We start from the raw sequence: 25572 nt of genomic DNA on the forward strand, positions 1-25572 counted from the left end.
GGTGCCATGTTGGGAGCCTGGCCCCCACAGATTGTGCCCTGCCCTGGTGCCGAGTGAAAAATCCCTGGAGCCCCACTGACATTCCTGGTCTGCAGCTGCAGCTGCTGTTGCTGTGGGAGCCAACAGCAGTGACCCAGCCAACCCCCCAGCAGAAAGATGGCTACACATTTTCACATGCCAGAAGGACAAATTCTATTGTTTGCAACCATCACTGCTGTGGACTGCTAAAACAACTTTTGAAAAAGAAGAACAGGCTGCGTACAGTAGCTCATGCCTGTAACCTCAGCACTTTGGAAGGCCAAGGCGGGTGGATTGCTTGAGTCTAGGTGTTAGAGACCAGCCTGGGTAACATGGTGAAACCCCATCTCTACTAAAAATAGAAAAATTAGCTGGGCATGGTGACATGTGCCTGTAGTCCCAGCTGCTTGGGAGGCTGAGGTGGGAGGATCACCTGAGCCCAGGAGGCAGAAGTTGCAGCGAGCTGAGATCACACCACTGCACTCCAGCCTGGGCAACAGAGAAAGACTGTGTCTCAAAAAAAAAAAAAAAAAAAAAAAAAAAAAAGAAAGGAAAGGAAAAAAAAAGCAAAAAAAGCATCTAGTCACTTATAAAGAAATCTCCATCAGACTAACAGTGGATTTCTTAGCAGAAACTTTACAGACCAGGAGAGAATAGGATGATGTATCTAAAGTATGCTAAAAGAAAATATGGATATTAATTGATATTATACTCAGCAAAGTTAGCCTTCATAAATAAAGAGAAATAAAGTCTTTCCCAGAAAAGCAAAAGCTGAGGGAGTTCATCACCACTACACCAGACCTACAAGAAGCGCTTAAGGGAATCCTACACCTAGAAGTGGAAAGAATGATATCTACCATCATGCAAACATAAACACCACTGATAAAGCAGAGCATACAAACAAGAAAGAGAAAAGAATAAAATGTTAGCACTACAGATAAGCAGTAAGAGAGAAAGAAAGGAACAAAGGATATACAAAACAGCCAGATATCAATTAATAAGATGACAGGAATAAGCAGCCCTCACATGTCAATAATAACCTTGAATGTAAACGAATGAAACTTTCCACTTAAAAGATAAAGATTGGCTAAATGGATTAAACAGACATGATCTAACGATATGCTCCTTACCAGAAACTCATCTCACCTGTAAAGACACATATAGATTGAAAGTAAAGGGATGGAAAAAGATATTCCATGCAAACAAAAGCCAAAAGCAAGCAGGAGCAGCTATACTTATCAGATAAAACAGACTTAAAGTAAAAAAATAACAAAAAAGATAAAGTCTTTATTTAAAGACAAATGGATCAATTCAGCAACAGGATATAACAACTTAAAATACATGCATCTATCAATGCAGCACCCAGACACATAAAGCAAATATTATTAGATCTAAAGGGAGGGACAGACTCCAATACAATAATAGTTGGAGACTTAAACACCCTACTCTCAGCATTAGACAGAACATCTAGACAGAAAACTAATGAAGAAACACTAGATTTAAACTGCACATTAAATCAAAGGACCTAACAGACATTTACAGAACATTTCATCCAACAGCTACAGAACACACATTCTTTTCATCAGCACATGGAACATTTTTTAGACCATATGTTAGAATACAAAATGAATCAGCAATTACAAAAATCAAAATCATATCAAGTATCTTCTCAGATACAATAAAATAGAACTAGAAATCAATAACAAGAGGAACTCTGGAAACTGTGCAAATACATGGAAACTAAACAACATGCTCCTGAATGACCATTGGGTCAAGAAAGAAATTGAGAAGAAAATGCAAAAATTTCTTGAAGCAATGAGAAAACAAAATACCAAAACATATGAGATACAGCAACAACTATTCTAGAAGGGACGTTTATAGCATTAAACGCCTATGTTAAAAAAGTAGAAAGATTTCAAATAATCACTCTAACAATGCATCTCAAGAAACTAGAAAAGCAAGAACAAACCAAACCCAAAACTAGTAGAAGGAAAGAAATAAGGTCAGAGTGGGGCTAAACAAAATAGAGACCAAAAAAAAAAAAAAAAAAAAAAAAAAGAAGGAGGGTCAACACAATGAAAACTTGTTTTCTCAAAATGATAAACAAAATGGATAAACCGCTAGCTAGACTAATCAAGATAAAGAAAAGACCCAAATAAACAAAATCTGAAATGAAAATGCAGACTTTACAATGGATACTATGGAAATATAAAAAGACCATCAGAGACTATTATGAACAACTAACTATACATGAAAAAGTAGAAAATCTAGAGGAAATGGATAAATTCCTGGACACATACAACCTACTGAGATTGAATTAGGAAGAAACAGAAAACTTGAACAGATCAAAAACAAGTAATGAGATTGCATCTTTAATGAAAACTCTGAACAAAAAAAAAGTCCAAGACCAGATGGCTTCACTGCTGAATTCCAAACTTTCGAAGAAGAACTAATACCAATTTTCCTCAAACTATTCCAAAAAATGGAAGAGAAAGGAATTGTTCCTAACTCATTCTATGAGTAAGCCAGCATTACTCTGATAACAAAACCAGACAAGGCTACAACAACAACAGTAAAAACTACAGGTCAATACCCCTGATAAACACAGACTCAAAAATTCTCAAAAAAATATTAGCAAACCGAATCTAGCAGTACATAAAAAAAAAAATACATCATGATCAAGTTGGATTTATTCTAGGAAGGTAAGTTTGGCACAACACACACAAATAAATAAACATGATACATCACATTAACAGAATGAAGGACAAAAACCATATGGTCATCTCAATAAATGCAGAAAAAGCATTTAATAAAATTCAATATCCTTCATGATAAAAACCTCAATAAACTAGGCACAGGAGGAATATACCTCAATATAATAAAGGTCATTGTATTATTAGGTCATTCTTGCATTGCTATAAAGAAATATCTGAGACTGGGTAATTTATAAAGAAAAGATGTTTAATTGGCCCATGATTCTGCAGGCTTTATAGGAAGCATGGTGCTGGCATCTGCTCAGTTTCTAGGGAGGCCTGAGAAAGTTTACAATCATCGCAGAAGGTGAAGGTGGAGCAGGCACATCACATGGTGAAAGCAGGAACAAGAGAGCAAGAGAGAGTGGAGCGGAAGGTGCCACACACTTTTAAATGACCAGATCTCATGAGAATTCACTACAGTGAAGAAAGCACCATGACATGAAGGATCCACCCCCATCATCCAACATCTCCCACCAGGCCCCACCTCCAGGATTGCAGATTACAATTCAATGTGAGATTTGGGCAGGAACAAATATCCAAACTCTCTCAGCCATATAAGGCAAACCTGCAGCTAACGTCATACTGAATGACCAAGACAAGGATGCCTACTTTCACCACTTCTATTCAACATAGTACCAGAAGTCCTGGCCAGAGCAAGCAGGAAAGAGAAAGAAATAAAAGGCATCCAAGTTAGAGAAGTCAAATTGTTACTCTTTGCTACTGATATGGTTTTATATTTAAAAGTAACCAAAGAATACACCAGAAAACTCTTAGATCTGATTAATAAATCAGATACAAAATCAAAATACAAAAATTAATAGTGTTTCTATATACCAATAATGAAATAGCTGAGAGAGAAATCAAGAAGGTATTCCCATTTATAAAAGTTACAAAAAAATACCTAGGAATAAATTTACCCAAGGAGGTAAAAGATCTCTACAAGGAAAATCACAAGGCACTGATGAAAGAGACTGAAGAGGACATTAATAAATGGAAAGACATCCCAGGCTTATAAATAAGCAGGATTAATGTCATTAAAATGACCATACTGGGCCAGGTGTGGTGGCTTATGCCTGTAATCCCAGCACTTTGGGAGGCTGAGGCAGGCAGATCACGAAGTCAGGAGAGCAAGACCATCCTGGCCAACAAGGTGAAACCCGTCTCTACTAAAAATGGTGGCATGTGGCTGTAGTCCCAGCTACTCAGGAGGATGAGGCAGGAGAATTGCTTGAACCCAGGAGGTGGAGGTTGCAGTGAGCTGAGATCTCGCCACCTGCCCTCCAGCCTAGCAACAGGGCGAGACTCCATCCAAAAAAAAAAAAAAAAAAAAAAAAAATTGCCCAAAGCAACCTACAGATTCAATGATGTAATCTCTATTAAAATACCAATGTCATTTTTCACATAGAAAAGCAATCCTAAAATTCACAGGGAACCAAAAAAGAGCCAGAATAGGCAAAGCAATTCTGAAAGAAAAAGAACAAAGCTGGAGGCATTACACTACCTCACTTCGAAATACATTATAAGGATACAGTAAACAAAAAAGCATGGTATTGATATAAAAACAGACATACAGATCAATGGAATAGAACAGAGAATCCAGAAGTAAATTTATGTATTTACAGCCAACTGATTTTTGACAAAAGCGCCAAGAACATACATTAAGGAAAGGACCCTCTTCAATAAGTGGTGCTGGGAAAATTAAGATATCCATATCCAGAAGAATGAAACTGAATCCCTATCTCTCACCATACACAAAATCAACTCAAGATGGATTCAAACTTAACACCTAAATCCATAGGAGAAAACATACGGGAGATACTACAGGACATTGGTCTAGGCAAAGATTTTATGGCAAAAACTACAAAAGCACAGACAACAAAACAAAAAACAAGACAAATGGGACTATATTAAACCAAAAAGCTTCTGCACAGCAAACAGAGTGAAGAGAACCTGTTGAATGAAAGAAAATATCTGCAAACTATTCATGTGACAGAGGACTAATATCCAGAATATACAAGGAACTCAAACAATTCAACAGTTAAAAAAAGCAAATAATCCCATTAAAAAGTGGGCAAAGGACATGAACAGACATTTCTCAAGAGAAGACATACAAATGGCTAACAGGTATATGAAAGAATGTTCAACATTACCACGTATCAGGGAAACGCAAATCTAAACCACAGTAAGATATTACCTTATCCCAGTTAGAGTGCCTATTACTAAGAAGACAGAAAATAACAAATGTTGGTGAGGACGCAGAGAAAAAGAACTCTCATACACTGTTGGTGGGAATGTAAATTAGCGCAGCCTCTGTGGAAAACAGTATGGAGATTTCTTAAAAAACTAAAACTACCATATGATCCAGCAATCCCACTACTGGGTATTTATCCAAAGAAAAAAAAATCAGTAAATTAAAGGGATACCTGTACTCACATGTTTATTCCAGCACTCTTCACAATAGCAAAGATGGAATCGACCCAAGTGTCCATCAATAGATCAATGAATAAAGAAAATGTGGTATATATACACAATGGAATATTATTTGGCCATAAAAAATAATGAAATCATGTAGTCTGCAGCAATATGGATGAACTGGAGGTCATTATGTTAAGTGGTAATAAGCAGGCACAAGGACACATACACCATATTCTCACTTTTATGTGGGAGCTAAAAAAGTTGATTTCATTGAGGTAGATAGTAGAATGATAGATACAGAGGCTGGGAAGAATGTGTAGGTGGGGGGGAAAAACAGTGGTTGGTCGAATAGTATAAACATACAGTTAGAAGGTATAAGTTCTAACTTTTGATAGCAGTGTAGGATGACTATAGTTAGCAACAATGTATTGTGTATTTCAAAGTAGCTAGAAGAGAGAATTTGAAATGTTCCCAACATATAGAAATGTTAAACACTCTAGGTGATGGACACACCAAATACCCTGACTTGATTGATCATTTTTTTTTATCTTGATTCACAATATTTTACATATTTATGGGGTATATGTGATATTTTGTTATATCTATACATGTAAACTATGTGGCTGTATAACAATAAATTTTACATATTTATGGGGTATATAATATTTCACTACATGCATAGATGTATAAAATTCACACACATGGATGTAACAAAATGTCACACATATCCCAGAACTATGTAAAATACTATGAATCAAGAGCAATTAAAAAAAAAAAGAACCTACTAGTGGAGGTACAAAATAAGAACTGCCATCTCTCACTTAAAAGAGTTAAAGGTGGCCTGGTGCGGTGGCTTATGTCTGTAATCCCAGCACTTTGGGAGGCCAAGGTGGGCGGATCACCTGAGGTTGGGAGTTCAAGACCAGCCTGACCAACATGAAGAAACCCTATCTCTACTGAAAATACAAAATTAGCCAGACGTGTTGGCGCATGCCTGTAATCCCAGCCACTCAGGAGGCTGAGGTAGGAGAATCGCTTGAACATGGGAGGCTGAGGTTACAGTGAGCTGAAATTGTGCCATTGCACTCCAGCCTAGGCAACAAGAACTCCGTCTAAAAAAAAAAAAATTAAAGTCTTTACTTCCATTTTGTGCCTTTTCAGTGCTTAGCATTGTGCCTGACATGTTGTAAATATTCAATAAATGGTAGTTATTATTATGTTTATTTTACTTAAACTCTTTTTGACTCTCCTTTTCTTTCGTTTTTTTTTTTTTTTTTGCTTTTGTTTTCGTTTTTTGAGAGGGAGTCTTGCTCTGTTACCCAGGCTGGAGTGCAGTGGTGCAGTCTCGCCTCACTGCAACCTCTACCTCCTAGGTTCAAGCAATACTCCTGCCTCAACCTCCCAAATAGCTGGGTGCCTGCCACCATGCCCAGCTAATTTTTGTATTTTAGTAGAGATGGGGTTTCACTTTGTAGGTCAAGCTGGTCTCCAACTCCTGACCTCAAATGATCTGCCCGCCTCAGCCTCCCAAAGTGCTGGGATTACAGGCCTGAGCCACCATGCCTCGCCAAAAAAAAAAAAGAGACAGGGTTTCACAATGTTGGCCAGGCTGGTCTTGAACTCCTGACCTCAGGTGATCCACCCACCTGGGCCTCCCAAAGTGCTGGGATTACAGGCATGAGCTACCGCGCCCAGCCTCTCATTTTCATCATCAACAAAATGAGGATTAAATCGGTTAATATACGTAAAGCACTTGAAACAGAATCTGGCATATATGGTAAGTGTTGACTATTATTCTTTCACCCATGAATATCTTTTTAGTTTTTCTATGAAGCTTCTTCTGATCTTACTTGTTTGGATTAATAATTTGCCTATCTGTATTCTGCTCATATTTTATAACCCATCCTTTATATTAAATAACATTGATTTGTTTGCTTGTGTGTCTCTCTGTCAAATGGGGTTCTCGATAGCTGGGACCTATTTTACTTATCTTAGTGGTCTTAGTGCATAGTCTTTTCTTGCCAAATATTATTGTGGCTTTGAGCTGGGTTTTAAAGGATGAAGAGGATGGTGTGATTGGAGCATGGCGGGTGATACATCAGTGGGAACTGAAATTTGACAAATATACTGACATGTGATTGTAAGTTGTTGAATGCCAAACTAAATAATTTGAACTTATTTTGTATACAGAAGGGAGGCTTTTTTTTTTATTATTGACCAGATTAATTCCATATTTTAGGAAGATAATTCTGAATGTGGAATAGAGAATACAGCGTAAAGAGGAAAAGAGATTGAAAACAAAAAGAAGATGTAAGAAACTCTGGCTCTTGCTGTATTAGAGAGTTATTATTTTAGCAGAGGTCTTCTAGAATATAGCCTTTTACAATCATGCAACCTTTTAAGCCTTATCACAGAAAGGCTTCAGTGTGTCCCTGCTAACTTTGTTTTGACTTCTGTTAAAAGAAAAACTTCAGAAAAAATAAATTTAATAGAGTTTATCTGAGCATTAAAAGATTCACGAATGGGGAAGCACCGCAAACTAGAGAGGTTCAGAGAGCTCTGTTTTAACAGTGTGAACAGTGGGATTTCTTACAGACTGAATGTGGAAACAAAGTTGAGAAATTACTTGAATGGCTATAGCTAGGTGTTTGCCTTATCTGGGCACAATCTGGTGGTAAATTCCTTGTTAGAGGATAGTTGTTGGTTTCGTTAAGATTAAGTTCTGACAACCTATAGATTGGGAGAAAATATTTGCAAGCCATACATTTGATAAGGGGTTAGTATCTAAAATATATAAAGAATTCAAATAACTTAGAAAGAACAGAAGTAATCCAATTTAAAAATGGGCAAGGGAGACTGGGCGTGGTGGCTCACGCCTGTCATCCCAGCACTTTGGGAGGCTGAAGCGGGTAGATCACGAGGTCAGGAGATGGAGACCATCCTGGCCAACATGGTGAAACCCCGTCTCTACTAAAAATACAAAAATTAGCCAGGTGTGGTGGCGCAGGCCTGCAGTCCCAGCTACTTAGGAGGCGGAGGCAGGATAATTGCTTGAACCCAGGAGGCAGAGGCTGCAGTGGGCCGAGATTGTGCCACTGCACTCCAGCCTGGGCAACAGAGCAAGACTCTGTCTCAAAAAAAAAGGGGGGGGGGGGGGGGGCAAGAGAGCTGAACAAACATTCCTCAAAAGAAGATACATAAATGGCAAATGTACGAAAAGAGGCTTAACATCATGAATCAGAGAAATGCAAATTATAAACCCGTGAGATATTGCCTGACATCTCTCAGAATGGCTATTATCAAACAGACAAACGATAACAAATGCTGGTGAAGATGTAGAGAAAAGGGAATCTTTGTATACTGTTGGTGGCAACGTAAATTAGTACAGCCATTATGGAAAACTGTACGGTCATTCCTCAAAAAACTAAAAATAGAATTGCCGTATGATCCAGCATCTCACTTCTGTGTATTTACCCAAAAGATTTGAAATCAGTATGTTGAAGAGATGTCTGCACTTCCATGTTCACTGCAGCACTATTCACAACAGCCAAGGTATGGAATCAACCTAAGTGTCCATTAATGGATGAATGGATTAAGAAAATGTGGTATATATACACAATGAAATACTATTCAGCCTTAAAAAAAGAAAGAAGTTTTGTCACTGTAACACAGACTGGAGAACATGCTAACTGAAATAAGCCAAGTACAGAAAGACAAATGCCATATATGTTCTCATTTACATATGGAATCTAGAACTCAAAGGAGCGGAGAGTAGAACAGTAGTTACCAGAGGACAGGTGGTAAGGGGAATGGGGAGATGATGGTCAAAGAGTACCAAGCCTCAATTAAACAGGAAGAAAAAGTTTTTTTTCTTTGATATCTATTGTATGGCATGGTGACTATAGCAAATAATAATGTACATTTCATAATTGCTAAGAGTAAATTTCAAATATTCTCACTACAAAAAAAGATAGTATCCTAGGTGACAGATGTTTTTTAGCTTGATTTAATTATTCCATATCATATTCATAAATCAAAACATCACACTGTACCCCATAAATAAACTAGTTTGCAACTTGTACTTTAAAATAAAAAATTAAAAAACAAAATACAAAAGGTGAAAAGGCAACTTCTAAAGTAGTAAATGATTTTATATATATAGATATACATACACAACTGAGAACTTGTATACAGATTATATGATGAATTATTGTAGACAGAGAAGAAAAAGAATCCCACAGAATACAGGGAAAATATCAGTATACTTCCAAATAGAGTATATCCTACTAATGCCCAATAAACATTCTGAAAAGTGCTCAACTTCATCAATCATCAGGGAAGGTATCACTACCCACCCGCCAGAATGGCTACACGCAAAAGGCTAATAATATCAAGAGCTGGTAAGGATGTGAAACAACCAGAATTCTCAGACATTGCTGGTAAGAGTGTAATTTGGTAAAACTCCTCTGGAAAACTGTTTGGCTGTTATCTACTAAGGCTGAATATATGTAGGCCCCATGACACAGCAGTTCCAGTTTTAAGTATAACCTATCATAATGTATACATATGTTCACCAAAAGACATGCAGAACACTGATAGCATCACAATTGTAATATCCAAATCTGCTCCACCCAATATTCCATTTTGATATACTCACAAAATGAAACATTAACTATTATATGACAATGAGAAACATCTACAATAGGTGTTTGCTCAAAAATATTGAGCAAAAGAAGATAGACAAAAGAATACACATATGATTCCTTTTATATAAAGATCAAAAGCAGGCAAAACTCACATCAATGCTATTAGGAGTCAATGAAAATCTAAATTAAAATGCATGACTGAGATAGTTATTAAAACAATCTCTACTTTAAATACTTTATATGTTTTACCTTTTCATCCCCTTGTTCAGGCACATGAGCAAACTTGCACAGTGGTCGTTCACAGCCACGTAATGTATTAAAATGAAATTTGCAATATTTATAGGGTATCATCAACCCTAGGGACTTCTGGAACACCTAGAAAATTAGAAAGATTCACTTTCTGTAGTAACTGTAAAGCATCCACTAAGTTAAGCAAGACAGCATTTGAAGCAACACAAATAACATATACTCCAAACAGTATCAAGATAACTTGTTTGCTAATTTGATAAGAAAAAGTAAAACTTCAATTTATATTTTCAAAAATAATTTAAAAATCATTTCAGAGTGATTTTCTGGATTTTAAAAAATTTATCTTTGTGTAAAATATTCCATCAAGGTTATTCTCTTTTATGTCTCTCTTTTTTTTTTTTTTTTTCACCAATGACACATTTATTGAGCACTTTTTCTGTGGAAGGCACCCTCTAGAAATTTATCATGTATTAGAGGGATGAAATACAGATGACAGACAAACAACTACAAGACAGTATATTATAAGTGGTATGGAAAATGGCACTTTACAATTCTCATTTTTTAAGACTGTTTTTGGAGCAGGTGTAGGTTCACAGAAAAATTAAGGAACAGAAACATCCCACGGACTCCCTGCCCCCACATCTTTTACATAATTAAAAAAATGTACACATTTCTCCTTTTATATACCTGTCTCTGCTTTTACAAAAAGTTAATTCTATTATAATTAGCACTATATTTCAGATGCATTTATTAGAACCAAAATTCTCCTTAGTTTTTCTGGTTAATAGAACAAGGCAAATGAGAGTTAAAACTTTTTACAACAAACTTTCCCCATAAACTGCTTTATATCAGCAGCTTTCTCTTTCATCACAGAAAACTATTCAGCCTGTTTTTTCTGTTTTGGATGTTCTCCCTCTGCTGTTTTCAACCTCTTATGCTATTTGTGAATATCTTCTAAGTCACTACTTAATTTCTACCTCTTACCACAAACCTCTATTCAAAATCCATATAATATGTGGAACTGCTTAAAAAATGATGATATGCTGGGCGCGGTGGCTCACACCTGTAATCCCAGCACTTTGGGAGGCCAAGAAAGGAGGATCACGAGGACAGGAGTTAGAGACCAGCCTGCCAACATGGCAAAACCCCGTCTCTACTAAAAATACAAAACTTAGCCGGGTGTGGTGGTGGGCGCCTGTAATCCCAGCTACTCGAGAGGCTGAGGCAGGAGAATCTTGAGGCTGAGGCTCGAACCCAGGAGGTGGAGGGTGCAGTGAGCCGAGATCATGCCATTGTACTCCAGCCTGATGACAAGAGCAAGATTCCGTCTCAAAAAAAAGATAGGGAAATAAAACCAAAAGGTCCAAAGTATTGGTTTTATGAAATTTTTTTTTTTTTTTTAAGGGGAGGGTAAAAGAGGGAGTGGAGGAAAGTGAGGAAGAGGAGGGAGGAGAAGGAGGAGGAGGGGGAAGACAAAGAGACAGATTATTACTTTTTTTAAAAGCAGACTTACCCCCACATTTTTTTCCCTCTTAAATATTTCACAAGTTTCAGGATTCTGCAGCTTTAGGACAGAATGTTTTCCCAGAAATCTGAAATCTAGAAATGATTTAGAGTGACATTACACACCAATATGTTACAATTTATTTTCTTCATAACAATGAAATAGATGATCACTACTATCTGCTTTAAAGTTTCACTTTGAAATATTCATGTTCAATTCACAGACTGTGCTGCCATGTGTGTTCCTGTGAAATATAGTGTGATTTACATCTTAGGTGCCCTCAAGTATTTCTAGACCTGAATTTAAAATTTTAAACTCACTATAAGCTGCAGACAACTTTCTTAAAAACCTCACATAGCAGCACTGGGCACTGTATTCAAATGATATGTCTCTAAGTTAAATAGACAAATATTATACACAATGAACATTTCTAAGGGAAGAAAACTAGTGACAAATCCAGGTGCGATGTACTGAACTGTGTCCCCACAAAATTCACATGTTGAAGCCCTAACCCTCAATATGACTATATTTGGAGATAGGGTGTTTATAGAAGTTAATAAGGTTAAATGAGGTCATAAAGGTGGGGTCCTGAATCAATGGAATTAATGTCCTTAATATGAATAGGCGCCAGTCTGGCGTGGTGGCTCACACCTGTAATCTCAGCACTTTGGGAGGCCCAGGTGGGCAGACTGCCTGAGGTCAGGAGTTTGAGACCAGCCTGGCCAACATGGTGAAACTCATCTCTACTAAAAATACAAAATTTAGCCAGGCATGGTGGTGTGCGCCCGTAATCCCAGCTACCTGGGAGGCTGAGGCAGGAGAATCACTTGAACCTGGGGGGCGGAGGTTGTAGTGAGCCAAGATCACACCACTGCACTCCAGCCTGGGCTACAGAGTGAGACTCTGTCTTAAAAAAAAAAAAAAAAAAAGAATAGGCACCACAGAGCTTCACTCTTTCCTTGCACACACCAAGGAAAAGTTATGTGAGGACTTAGCAAGAAGGTAGCCATCTGCAAGCCAGAAAGAGAGCCCTCATCAGAAAATGAACCCTTCTAGAACCTTAGTCTTGAACTTCTAGCACTGCACAAAATAAATTTCTGTTGTTTGAGACCTTTAATCTGTGGCATTTTATTATGGCAGCCCAAGCAAACTAATACACCAGGCATCATATCCCTTAATGTTGGTCTTTTAAAAAGAGAACTAGGGCATTTAAAAATGTTCTTTTCTAAAGATAAAAATAACAAATAAAAATAAAAGTATTTTTAATTTTAAATCATTTATTTTTTACTCTGGCAGCATTCAGCTATAATCTGAAACAAGCTGAAGTTTTTGCTGCATAGCTTCACAGTAATTTGCATTATGAAAACTATAAGACTTTTTAAGATAAAACACATGACCATCATGGGCTTGCTGTTACGGTATACAACACGAGGCAGCATGAAGTCAGTACTGGGTAGGTATAGAAAAGTTAGGTGTGTGCTATACAACGTGATTTTATAGATTCTAAATTCATCCTTTAATGTAGTCTATTTTGTTCAAAGTACTGTTAATTATCAAAAAACTGACACAAGTTTTAAAATACATATACAAATACACTCCATCAAAATATATTTTAGATATAATCTGTAATTTATTCATACCACCACTATCACATAAATACAGATATTTCACACATTGTTCCATCAAAAGTACTAAGTAGGCTGGGTGCGGTAGCTCACACCTATAATTTCAGCACTTTGGGAGGCTGAGGTGGGCAGATTACAAGGTCAGGAGTTCAAGACCAGCCTGGCCAACATAGTGAAACCCCATCTCTACTAAAAATACAAAAAATTAGCCGGGCATGGCGGTGGGTGCCTGTAATCCCAGCTGCTCAGGAGGCTGAGGCAGGAGAATCGCTTGAACCTGGGGAGGTACAGGTTGCAGTGAGCTGAGATCGTGCCACTGCACTCCAGCCTGGGCAACAGTGTGAGACTCTGTCTCAAAAAAAAAAAAAAAAGTACTAAGTACAGCTGCACAAACTTTCTACTTTTAACATATTTTACATGTTTCCATTTTTCTTTTTTAATCATTTTTTGTTTTTGGTAGAAAAATCTCCTAGTTTCTATATTACCAAAAGCCAACAGTATTTCATTAAGAAAACAAATAGTACCATTCATCCAGGTATTCAGGATTGTGTCTTCCTGATGACCACTTAGATTCAAAGGAGGTACTAATAAGCACAGAGGTTTCGGGACTGGTGCTGCAAACTGACATTCGCCAACCATAACGTCGGCATTTCTAGAATCTTTGCTGTGTGAAAGGAAAAATTAACCTCAGAATTTAAGTGCATTTTTAAACATTAAAGTAATCCTTTGCAGATATTTCTTTTTTAAAAAAGTTTTTATTTTTATTTTTTTACAAATTGAAGGACTGTGGTAACCCTGAGTCGAGCAAGTCTAACTGGTGCCATTTTTCTAACAGCATATATGCTCACTTACATTTCTGTGTCACATTTTGGTAATTCTCACAATATTTCAAATTTTTTCATTATTATTTTATCTGTTATGGTGATCTGTGATCAGTGATCAATGTTACTACTGATATTGTTTCAGAGCACCATGAAAACTAAGCCTTTATAAGAGGGTGCACTTAATCAATAAATGATGTGTGTGTTCTGACTGCACCACCAACTGGCTGTTCCCCTATCTCTTTCCCTTTCCTTAGGCCTCCCTATTTCCTGAGACAAAACAATATTGAAATTAGACCAGTTAATGACCCTACAATGTCCTCTAAGTAGTCAAGTGAAAGGAGGGGTCTCACATCTCTCACTTTAAATCAAAAGCTAGAAATGATTAAGCTTAGTGAGGAAGGCATGTTGATGAATAAGATAGGCCAAAAGGTAGGCCTCTTGTACCAAATAGTTAACCAAGCTATCAATGCAAAGGAAAAGTTCTTCAAGGAAATTAAAAGTGCTACTCCAGTGAACATGTGAATGAAAAGAAAGTGAAACAGCCTTATTGCAGAAATGGAGAAAGTTTGAGTGATCGAGATGGAAGATCAAACCAGTCCCTAATACAGAGCAAGACCCTAACTCTCTTCAATTCTGTGAGGGCTGTGAGAGATAAGAAAGTTACAGAAGTATGAAGCTACCGGAATTGGTTCACAAGGTTTAATGAAACAAGCCATCTCTGTAACATAGAAGTGCAAGGTCAAACAGGAAGTGCTAATGGAAAAGTTGCAGCAAGTTATCCAGAAGATCTAGCTAAGATAACTGATGAAGGAAGCTACAACAAACTGATTTTCAACATAGACAAAACTGCCTTACACTGGAAGAAGATACCATCTACGACTTTCATAGCTAAAGAAAATTTAATGCCTGGCTTCAAAGATTCAACAAATAGACTGGCTTTCTCCTGTTAAGGGATGATGCAGCTGGCAACTTTAACCATTTCAAAAATCATAGGTCCCTTAAGAATTATGCTAAATCTATTCTTTCTGTGCTCTATAAATGAAACATCAAAGCCTGTACAACAGCACATCTGTTTAAAGCATGGTTTACTGAATATTTAAAGTCTACTGTTGAGATCTATTGCTCAAAAAAGATTACTTTCAAAGTATCACTGCTCATTGACAATGTATTTTGTCACCCAAGAACTCTGCTAGACATGCTCAAGGAGATGAATATTGTGTTTTTTTGTTTGTTTGTTTTTTGAGAAGGAGTCTTGCTCTGTTGCCCAGGCTGGAGTGCAGTGGCGTAATCTCAGCTCACTGCAACCTCCGCCTCCTGGGTTCAAGCAATTCTCTGCCTCAGCCTCCTCAGTAGCTAGGATTGCAAGCGCCTGCCACCACGCCTGGCTAATTTTGGTATTTTTAGTAGACGCCAGGTTTCACCATCTTGGCCAGGCTGGTGCTGAACTCCTGACCTTGTGATCCACCCACCTGGCCTCCCAAAGTGCTGGGATTACAGGCGTGAGCCACCACGCTCAGCCTGAATGTTGTTTTTATGCCTGCTAACACAACATCTATTCTGCAATCTATGAATCAAGAAGCAATTTTGACTTTCAAGTCTTATTATTTAAGAAATACATTTAATTAGGCTCTATCTGCCATGGATAGTGATTTCTCTGATGGATTTTGGCAAAGTAAACTGAAAACCTAGAAAGAACTCACCATTCTAGGTGCCATTAAAAACATTTGTGATTTAAAAGAGGAGGTCAACATATCAACATTAGCAGTCTGGAGGAAGTTGATTCCAACCCTCATAGATGATTTTCAGGGTTTAAATACTTTAGTGGTAGAAGTCACTGCAAATGTGGAGGACACAGCAAGAAAACTAGAACTAGCAGTGGAGCCTAAAGTTGTAACTGAATTGCTGCAATCTCATGATAAAATTTGAACGGATGAAGAGTTGCTTCTTATGGATGAGCAAAGAAAGTGGTTTCTTGAGATGAAATCTACTACTGATGAAGAAGCCATGAACACTGTTTAAGTGGCAAAGGACTCAGAATATCACACAAACTAGCTGATAAAGCAGAGGTAGAGTTTGAGAGGATTGAATCCGAATTTGAAAGAAGTTCTATTGTTGGTAAAATGCTATCAAACAGCATCACATACCACAGAGAAATCTTTTGTGAAAAGAACTGTCAACTGATGCAGCAAACTGCATTACTGTTTTATTTTAAGAAACTGCCACAGCCACCTCAACCTTCAACCTTCACTCCAATCTTCAACAACCCTATTCAGTAAGCAGCCATCAACATCCAGGCAATTATGACTCACTGAAGGCTCAGATGAGGTAAGAACCTTTTGGCAATAAAGTATTTTTAAATGAAGGTGTGTACATTTTTTTTTAAAGACATAATGCTATTGCACACTTAATAGACTATAGTGTAAGCATAACCTTTCTACACACTGGGAAACAAAAAAAATTCATATGACTCATTTTATTGCAATATTTGCTTTACAGCAGTAGTCTGAACTCAAACCTGCAATACCTCCAAGGTATAACTGTATATATTACAATTCTTTAACATCTCCAATAGGTTGTTCCTGCCTTCTTAACTAGAAAACCAGCACTTCTTAAGTGGCTGGAGTAGAGGAAGGAATGGGGTGGTGTGGTTAAGATTAGAGCAAAATATTTTTGACCATGCCAAACAGAAGGTCTGAGGAGGAGTTAGGTTAGTGTTTTAATCCGGAAGAGGTCATTAAATTATTCTACTGATAATGTAATTAAATGAATTACAAATTATTCTTCAAGAAAAGTATATACAATAAGCCTATAAAGGTCTTTGAGAGCTTTCTCTGGGGAAAAGGTATTAAAAATGTTATAGTTTCAGGGTGACTGATTTAAACAGCTTTAATTGTATTCTAATATGTGAAATCCTACATAACCAATTTTTCAAAAATTTAATTTGGACACTACTTCTCTAGAAAAATAACTTAAGCAAGGGGAGGGAAAGAAGTACTTCAGAGCTGATTAGTAAATACAAATGCATTCACTTTTTAGGAGAAAGGTTTACACTAACATTCAGATACTATAATGTTTACCTTAAAAATAATTCTAATAAGTATTTTCAGCTTGTGTTTTCTGGGCCAGAGGAGAGTAAAAGTAGTAAGAAGAGGGACCCATACTTACAACAGTTGAAATTTAGTAGCATTGATAGAATTTAGGATTTTCACACAAAATAAAGATCTTCATTTCTCTCCCCAACTTGGGATGTCACTTATATGTATTATCAGTATGTCCCTCGCAAATAACACAAAAGCGGCAACATAAAGAAATAGAAATTATGAATTTCTACAGATGGAAGAGATCATCTATCTTTTATTTTTGATCAGATGACTGAAGCCCATGGTGATGTAATGACTTAACTGATCAATGTCACACTGGCAATCACTATGATAGAGTCAAGTTGATAAACCTTTGCAGGCTGCAGTTACACTATCTTAAGTTTGTAAGCAAAATGATTTCAATAGAAAAAAAAAGTTAACCTTGTTGCTTTTTCTTTAGTATCTTCCTTTTTCTTTAGTATCTCCAAATGGTCATGAACCGTACTAAACCTTCTATGCCAATCTAATTCTTGTCTAGCCTTTCCCTTAACACAGTAGTTCTCAAACTTGAGCATGCATCAAAATCAGCTGGTGGTCTTGTTAAAAACAGATTGACAGGCCCATCACCAAAGTTTGATTCAGTAGGTCTGAGACGGGACCCAATAATTTCAATTTCTGACAGGTTCATGCATGATTATGCTTCTCCAAGGATCACACATTGAAAATTACTGCCTTAACATTAAAGGCCTCAAATATATCCATCACCTGACCTGGGTGAGCCTTGCCTCAAATGCAAAATGAGGGTGGTGGAGGATGGATCAGAAGATCTTTAAGGTGTCCTCCAACTCTAAATGGGGTTTTATATGTTCCAGAGAGTGTGCTATATAACTCTCCACATGAATCACTGCATCCATGTAAGATCCTTGCAAACGGCAATGTGAGTCTGATTTCAGCCACTCTTATCTTCATAAAAGCCAAACATACATCATTTTTTCTTTTTATCACTACTCCTTATCTTTCCTCAAAAAATATTTTAATGGCTCAAAAAACTTAGTGACAGCTTTAAGGTAATTTATAATACCCCTTACACCTGAGTACATCTGACACATTAATTGAAGTATACCTATATATGGCTAATGGCATATAGCCCAAGCATATAAACAGCAGAGAATAAAAAACATACTCAAGATACAAATTAGATGAGTGACTATTTTAAGTTATGTAATTAAGAATTATGTTACAGACCTTTTGCAAACTTCATAAATATTTTCTTTTTCTTCTTTGGTAATCACTTTGTCTGTAAATCTATGCTGTGAAGAGATTATGGTTAAATAAGAACAAGTGAATGTCTCTGTATTACACACTAAGCTATGAGGATTACTGGATTTATTATAATGTATTTGATGTTAATTAAACAACTAGTTTATGGCCAATCCCTAAAAACAATTCTATTCTACATAATTTAAAATACTGAATCCTGACTTTAAAATTTCCACTGCTGCTTAAGAGAAAAATTAATATAAGTCAAAATACTTGTCCAGGTTTTGATATCACCTTTAATTACCCAAGTCGCTATTTCAAATCATTAGGTAAAACTAAAGTTGAGTTTCTTTTCATTCAGAAAAAAAGCCTGAGCTTTGAGTTATTTTAAAGCGGTATTTATGAACATAAAATTTATTTTTCATAAGAAATATTTAAATGTGTTTTAAATATAACTATACTTACATTTCACAAGTAGCTGTTTTGAAATCATGATTTTCCAGTCATAAGAAGGTTATACATGTTCAAATACTAAACTTTTGAAAAAACAGTCATCCACTAAAAGAATAAAATACTTAGGAATACAGCTAACCAGGAAAGTGAAAGATCTCTATGATGAGAATTACAAAACACTGCTCAAAGAAATCAGAGAGGACATCAACTAATGGAAAAACTTTTCATGATCATGGATAGGAAGGAGCAATATCATTAAAATGGCCATACTGCCCAAAGTAATTTATGGATTCAATGTTATTCCTATTAAACTATCAATGACATTCTTCACAGAACTAGAAAAAACTATTTTAAAATTCATATGAAACTCAAAAGGAGCACGAATAGACAAGGCAATCCTAAGCAAAAAGAACAAAGCTGGATGCATCATGTTACTGACTTCAAACTATACTACAGGGCTACAATAATCAAAACTGCATGGTACTGGTACAAAAACAGATACACGGACTAATAGAACTGAATAGACAGCACAGGAATAAGGCTGCACACCTACAACCATCTGACCTTCGACAAAGCTGACAAAAACAAGCAATGGGGAGAGGACTCTCTATTCAATAAATGGTGCTGGGTAACTGGCTATGCAGAAGACTGAAACTGGCCCCTTCTTTTACCATATGCAAAAATCAACTCGAGATGGGTTAAAAACTTAAATATTAAAACCCAAAACTATAAAAGCCTTGGAAGACAACCGAGAAATCTTAGAAAACTACAAAAATCAACTGAGAAACATAAAACATAACAAACTGAAGGACCTACCATGTTCCCGAATGAGAATACTAGAGTTAAAGATGTTGGTTCTCCCCAAATTAATTTATACATTAAAAAAACTACAATGTGAGTTTAAAGCACTCTTTAAAAAAATACATGAGAGAACCACCAAAAAATATTTTACTATTTAATATTTTACTTACTATTTTTCAAAAAATTGATAGTTTGCTATTGGTGTAAAGACTAGCAATCAATGAAACAAAAGAAAAGAAACAGATCTATACACAAAACTTTGAAAATACTCAATATGGCACTTAAAATTTAGGAGGAAATGATTCAATAAATGGTAGAACAACTGGCTAGTTAATTGGATGGAAAATAAGTGTGCTCCCAACTCACCATATGCCAAAATACCTTTTGGGTTCATTAAAGATTTCATTAAATTAAAAATAAATTCTAAAAGTAGAAAATAAAATAAAAGAGCAAAACAAATCAAATATATAAATGAGTATATAATCTGGAGGGTTTAGAAAGCCTAAGCATGACACCAAAGGTAGAAACCATGAAGTAAGATATCAATAGGTTTGACTACAAATATTTTAAATATTTTCATATGTTAAGAGAATAAAGAGTACAAAATGCCGTCTGCTAAAACAAGGAAAAGTTACATTGTTTCTATATTCCTTCTCCTAAGATAAATTTTAGTTTGATAAAAAATTTAAACGTAATAAATAACACCAAAAAAAACCTAAAAGAAAATATGGGAGAAAATTTTAAATGTTGAGATGGGGAAGGGTTTCTCTGACTTGTAACTCCTATTATGAAAGAAAACTGACATATTTGATTAAATAAAAATAAAAGGCTTTTACAAGGTGAAAAGCTCCTAAACTAAGTCAAAACAAATGAAATCCAGGAAAAGGTATAGCCACATATGACAAAGAACAGATAAGTTTATATCATGAAATGTTCCTACAAGTAAAAAGATCAAATCCGGAAGAAAATGGGCAAGTGGGGATGTATTAGTCCATTTTTATGCTATTATAAAGAACTGCCCAAGACTGGGTAATTTATAAAGGAAAGAGGTTTTAACTGACTCGCAGTTCAGCATGGTTTGGGGAGGCCTCAGGAAACTTACACAAGGTGAAGAGGAAGCAAGGCACCTTCTTCACAAGGTGGCAGGAAGGAGAATGAATGCAGGAAGAACTACCAAATGCTAATAAAACCATCAGATTTAATGAGAACTCACTATCACAAAATAGCAAGGGGGGAACTGCCCCCATGATTCAATTACCTCCACCTGGTCTCTCCCTTGACATGCAGGGATTGTGGGGATTATGTGGATTCAAGATGAGATTTTGGGTGGGACCACAGCCAAACCATACCAGGACATAAACAGTAAGTTCATAGAAAACAATATAAATGGCTTCTAAAGATGTTTAACTAGGCTCATAAGAGAAATGCATATTAAAACTAAAACAAAGTCATTTATAAAAATAGGCAGATGGACAAAAAATTAATAATGAATTAGTGTGTGGGGAGAAAATGGCACTCTCACACAATGTTGTTGAAAGTATAAATCAAAGCAATCTCTATGAAGGACAATTTGACAACTCCACTTCTAGGAATTAATCCAAAAATGCTTGCACATATGCAAAATGCCTTATGCTCAAGGATGCATAATGCAGCAATATTTAAATAGCAAAAAAATGGAAACAAACCAAGTGTCCATCAGTAGTGGGACTTGTTAGAGTATATTCATATAGTAGGTAATTATACAACTATAAAAACAAGACATCATTACATACATTGAAAGGAAAAACATCTCAAGCAAGGTAAAGAACAGTACGCTACCATCTGGATGAAATTCAAAAGAATTCACAATGGGTGTACTTTGAGAAATGGCAGAGAATCTCCTATTGGGGTAACTCTTCTGCAGATAACAACCATAAACCCTGGATAAAATATTTTTAAACTAACTGAAAACCCTGGAGAGATATGAAAAGCAGGCAGAACCTAGAGGGAAGTCTACACTCAGAAAGATGGAATGCCACTGGGTAACTGTCTTGTTTTTATGGCTGTATACCCAAGGGCAGGCCCTAGTTGGAACCACTCTGGGAGGACAACAATTTGCCCTACTAACAAAGAACCAGAAGAACAGAGTTTGGGGTAAAATCAGAAACTGGAAAGTGAGGCTAGGAATCTGGGAGAAAGTCTAACAGACAAAGTCCCCAAATCTACTTATAACTTGGCCGAAATCTCTAGCTGATCTCTGAACAATATGTATGTAAAGTGGATTCCAAAGAGCCCAGCTAAGACTCAAAGAACTGAACAAACATTTCAACTGACTCCAACCGCAGGGGAGTAATCTGGAGGATGAGTTCACCCAAGTTAAAACCTAACATGCGACTACCATATAGTTCAGCAGTTACAGTCCATTTATTCCAGAGAAATTAAAACACATAGATACACAAAAATCTGTACATGAATATTTATAGATAGCAGCTTTATCCTGTAACAGTCCCAAACTAGATATCCATCAACGAGCAAATAGCTAAACAAACTGTGGTACACTCATACCATGGAGTATTACTAAACAGTAAAAATGAATGAACTATCAATATATGCAATGATTTGGTTGAATATCCACAGGATTATGCCAGGGGAGGAAAAAAAAAAAAAGAAACCAATCTGAAGAGGTTACATACTGTATGATTCCATTTATATAATATTCTTGAAATGACCGAATTATAGAAATGCAGAACAGATATGTGGTTGTCCAGGATTAAGGAATGGGCGATGGAGGAAAGAGAGAAGAAAGTAGGTGTGCGCTATCAAAGGGCAACATGAGGGATCCATGTGGTGATGGAAATGGTCTGTAATATCTTGACTGTATTAATGCCAATATTCTGGTTGTGATATTGTACTGTGGTTGTGCAATATATTACAATTGGGAGAAACTAGGTAAAGGGTACATAGATATCTATGTATTATTTCTTATAATGCAGGTGAATCCACAATTTATCTCAACAAAAAGTGGGATGCTGCTGAAACAGTATTTATGGATAAATATATAGCACTAAATGTCTCTATTAGAAAATAATTAAGAAAATAATAAATCAATGACCTTGGCTGCAACTTTAGGAAGCTACAAAAAGAACAACAAATTAATCCGAAGTAAGTAGAAGGAGGAAATAACCAGAGCAGAAATTAGTGAAACTGAAAACAAAAAAGCAACATAGAAAAAAAAAAAATCAGTAAAACTAAAGCTGGTTTTGTTTTTAGAATTATCAATTAATAATCCTCCAGCCAACCTCTTATGAATCTACATTTTAAAATGCTAAAACTATAGAAATTATTGGGGGAGGGAGAGAGGTATGACTGTTAAGAGGTAGCATAAGGGAGATCTTTGTGGTGATGTTATAGCTCTTTGACTGCAGTGGTGGTCACATAAATCTGCATATTTGATAACATACACTGAGCTACACAAACATATTTTATCAATATCAAATTCCTGTTTCTTATACTTTAAGATGTAAGATGTAGGGGAAAACTAGGTGAAGGCAACATGGGTCCTCTCTGAACTACCTTTGTAACTTCCTGTGAATCTCTATTTCAAAATAAAAAGTTAAAAAAAAGTACACTAGTACTTTATCAGGAGCCCAACAGTAGAATCATAAAGTAATTACTACTATGGTAAACCTAAAAATTGACAAGTGATACACAGAAGACACGAAAAGGCCTCTGGAAAAGAATCATTCACACACACACACACACGTATATAATAGATACGTGCGCGCGCACACACGCACGCACGCGCGCGCCCCTACCTTTTCTTCTTTGAGACAGGTCTTGCATTGTTGCCCAGGCTGGAGTGCAGTGGCCCGAACATGACTCACTGCAGACTTGACCTCCCAGGCTCAAGCTATCCTCCCACCTCCACCCCGCCAAGTAGCTGTGACTACACGTGGATGCCAGCACGCCTGGCTAATTAAAAAAAAAAATTTTTTTTTGTAGAGACAGGGTCTCACTATGTTGCTCAAGCTGGTCTCAAACTCCTGGCCTCAAGTAGTCCTCTCACCTCAGCCTCCTAAAGTGCTGGGATAATAGGCCCGAGTCACTGCACCTGGCATATTGATCTTTTATTTCTCACTATACATGTATGCACTTGTACATACATACATACTTGTACACACATACACATGTAGTGGGAAGTAAAAGATCAATAAGGAAGCATTTCTAAAAATTTACAGCCAGCCATTTATAAGAGCAGAAAAGCAGTAGGCCAGGCATATGTCCCATAAGTCAATCTATTTACCCTGTAGTGTTCCTAAAATGTAAGAGAGAGATGAAAACAAGTTTGTTAATTCCCAAATTTGGGGGCCAGACATCTTAAGAGCAAATATTACTAAGTCTCATATTTTGTAAAGGGTTAGTACTTTGAAGCCTACCACGGTATTAGAAGGATAAATATATAATCCCCCTTCCCTCAAACAAAACAAAGAAATTATCTCATACTAGGAAGCATGGCCCTCAAGTACTATGCTACCTGAAAATTAAGGAAGATCAAACGATTTTCAGTATTTAGTGTTTTCTGAGGCAGAAAAATATGTAATATTTTATTTAGAAAGACTTTCATAGGTTTGTGGCAAACTTCAGATACTAAAAAGCTAACTACAGTATGTAATTAAACAGTACATCCCATTTTCCCAGGCAAGGAAAATATTTTTTATACTATGCTTACACCAAATATCAAGGGATACATCCCATGGCTAGAGCAACTTGATTCTTTTATTCAATAAAGGGAGTTATACTTGCCACCCGATAGCACTGTTAAGATGGATTTATGCATTACCACTATATAAGACCAAGAAATAAACACATGCAAAAGATCCCCTAGTACCTTTTCATCCAAGTCTGAACCTTTAATTTGTTCACTGAAGTCTCCCAGTGTTTCATTTTCAGAGGTCTCATTAGCAACTTCTCCTAAGGAAGTGTTTGTATCTTTGGGATCATGTTTTATTTCACTTGCTGAAAAGAAATAATATTCAACTATAGAAACTTTAAAGACAAAATAACTGAGTTATTCAAAGGCTGTTGTAAAAAATGACTTAGAATTCAGAGGTTCTTTTAAGGTCTAATGTGACAAATATGAAGCAGAGCTTTCAGCGAATTATGCAATAATTCCTCTTTATTAAAATAACTCCATTATATTATATAAAAAGAAACAGATATTTAAGAATTTTTCTTGATCATCTTAAGAATTTTTAATTTTAAACATACTTATTTTAAATATACTTATAAAATAAAATATATTTTAAATATACTTGTAAAATTTGAAAGTCAAAGTAAAATTAACTTTCATACTAAGTTATGCCCTGTGAAATAAAGATTCAGGTATTTAAACTGCTGACTACCTGTTAACTATATATACATTTTTTTGAGACAGAGTTTTGCACTGTTGGCCAGGTTGGAGTGCAGTGGCGCGATCTCGGCTCACTGCAAGCTCTGCCTCCCGGGTTCACATCATTCTGCTGCCTCAGCCTCCTGAGTAGCTGGGACTACAGGTGCCCACCACCAACCTCGGCTAATTTTTTGTACTTTTAGTAGAGATGGGGTTTCACCATGTTAGCCAGGATGATCTCGATCTCCTGACCTCGTGATCCACCTGCCTCAGCCTCCCAAAGTGCTGGGATTACAGGCATGAGCCACTGCCCCCAGCCAACTATAAAATTTTTTTAAGCAACTGAGATTTAAAATGTGATAAAGCTAAAATACATATTTCAATTTCAAAATAAGATGACAAACACTGCTGAGGTTAGTTACCTATCTTTTGTAGATAAAGCCTAACAAAGTTATTTATTAAATAATCAAACAGAAAATATCTCAATGTGATCTTCCAAACAGTCAATTAAAACAGGAAAATTGACAAACTATAAAACATATGGTCAACAGACCCTACAATGAAAAGTTTCCT

At 36.4% G+C, this 25572-nt stretch overlaps 1 protein-coding gene across 1 annotated transcript in view; it reads right to left on the reverse strand.

Moving 5' to 3' along the window:
* Window positions 1-25572, reverse strand: part of TOPAZ1 (testis and ovary specific PAZ domain containing 1) — a 92060-nt gene that overhangs the window by 52906 nt on the left and 13582 nt on the right. The window contains exons 4-8 of the mRNA XM_023231830.1: window positions 24499-24626; window positions 18363-18427; window positions 13738-13877; window positions 11598-11683; window positions 10085-10210 (exon numbers count right to left, since the gene is read on the reverse strand). Of these exons, the coding sequence (XP_023087598.1) occupies window positions 10085-10210; window positions 11598-11683; window positions 13738-13877; window positions 18363-18427; window positions 24499-24626 (545 nt within the window). The remainder of the gene's footprint in view (window positions 1-10084; window positions 10211-11597; window positions 11684-13737; window positions 13878-18362; window positions 18428-24498; window positions 24627-25572) is intronic.

This window comes from Piliocolobus tephrosceles, chromosome 2 (genome assembly GCF_002776525.5).
Source record: "Piliocolobus tephrosceles isolate RC106 chromosome 2, ASM277652v3, whole genome shotgun sequence".
NCBI classification, from domain to species: Eukaryota; Metazoa; Chordata; class Mammalia; order Primates; family Cercopithecidae; genus Piliocolobus; species Piliocolobus tephrosceles.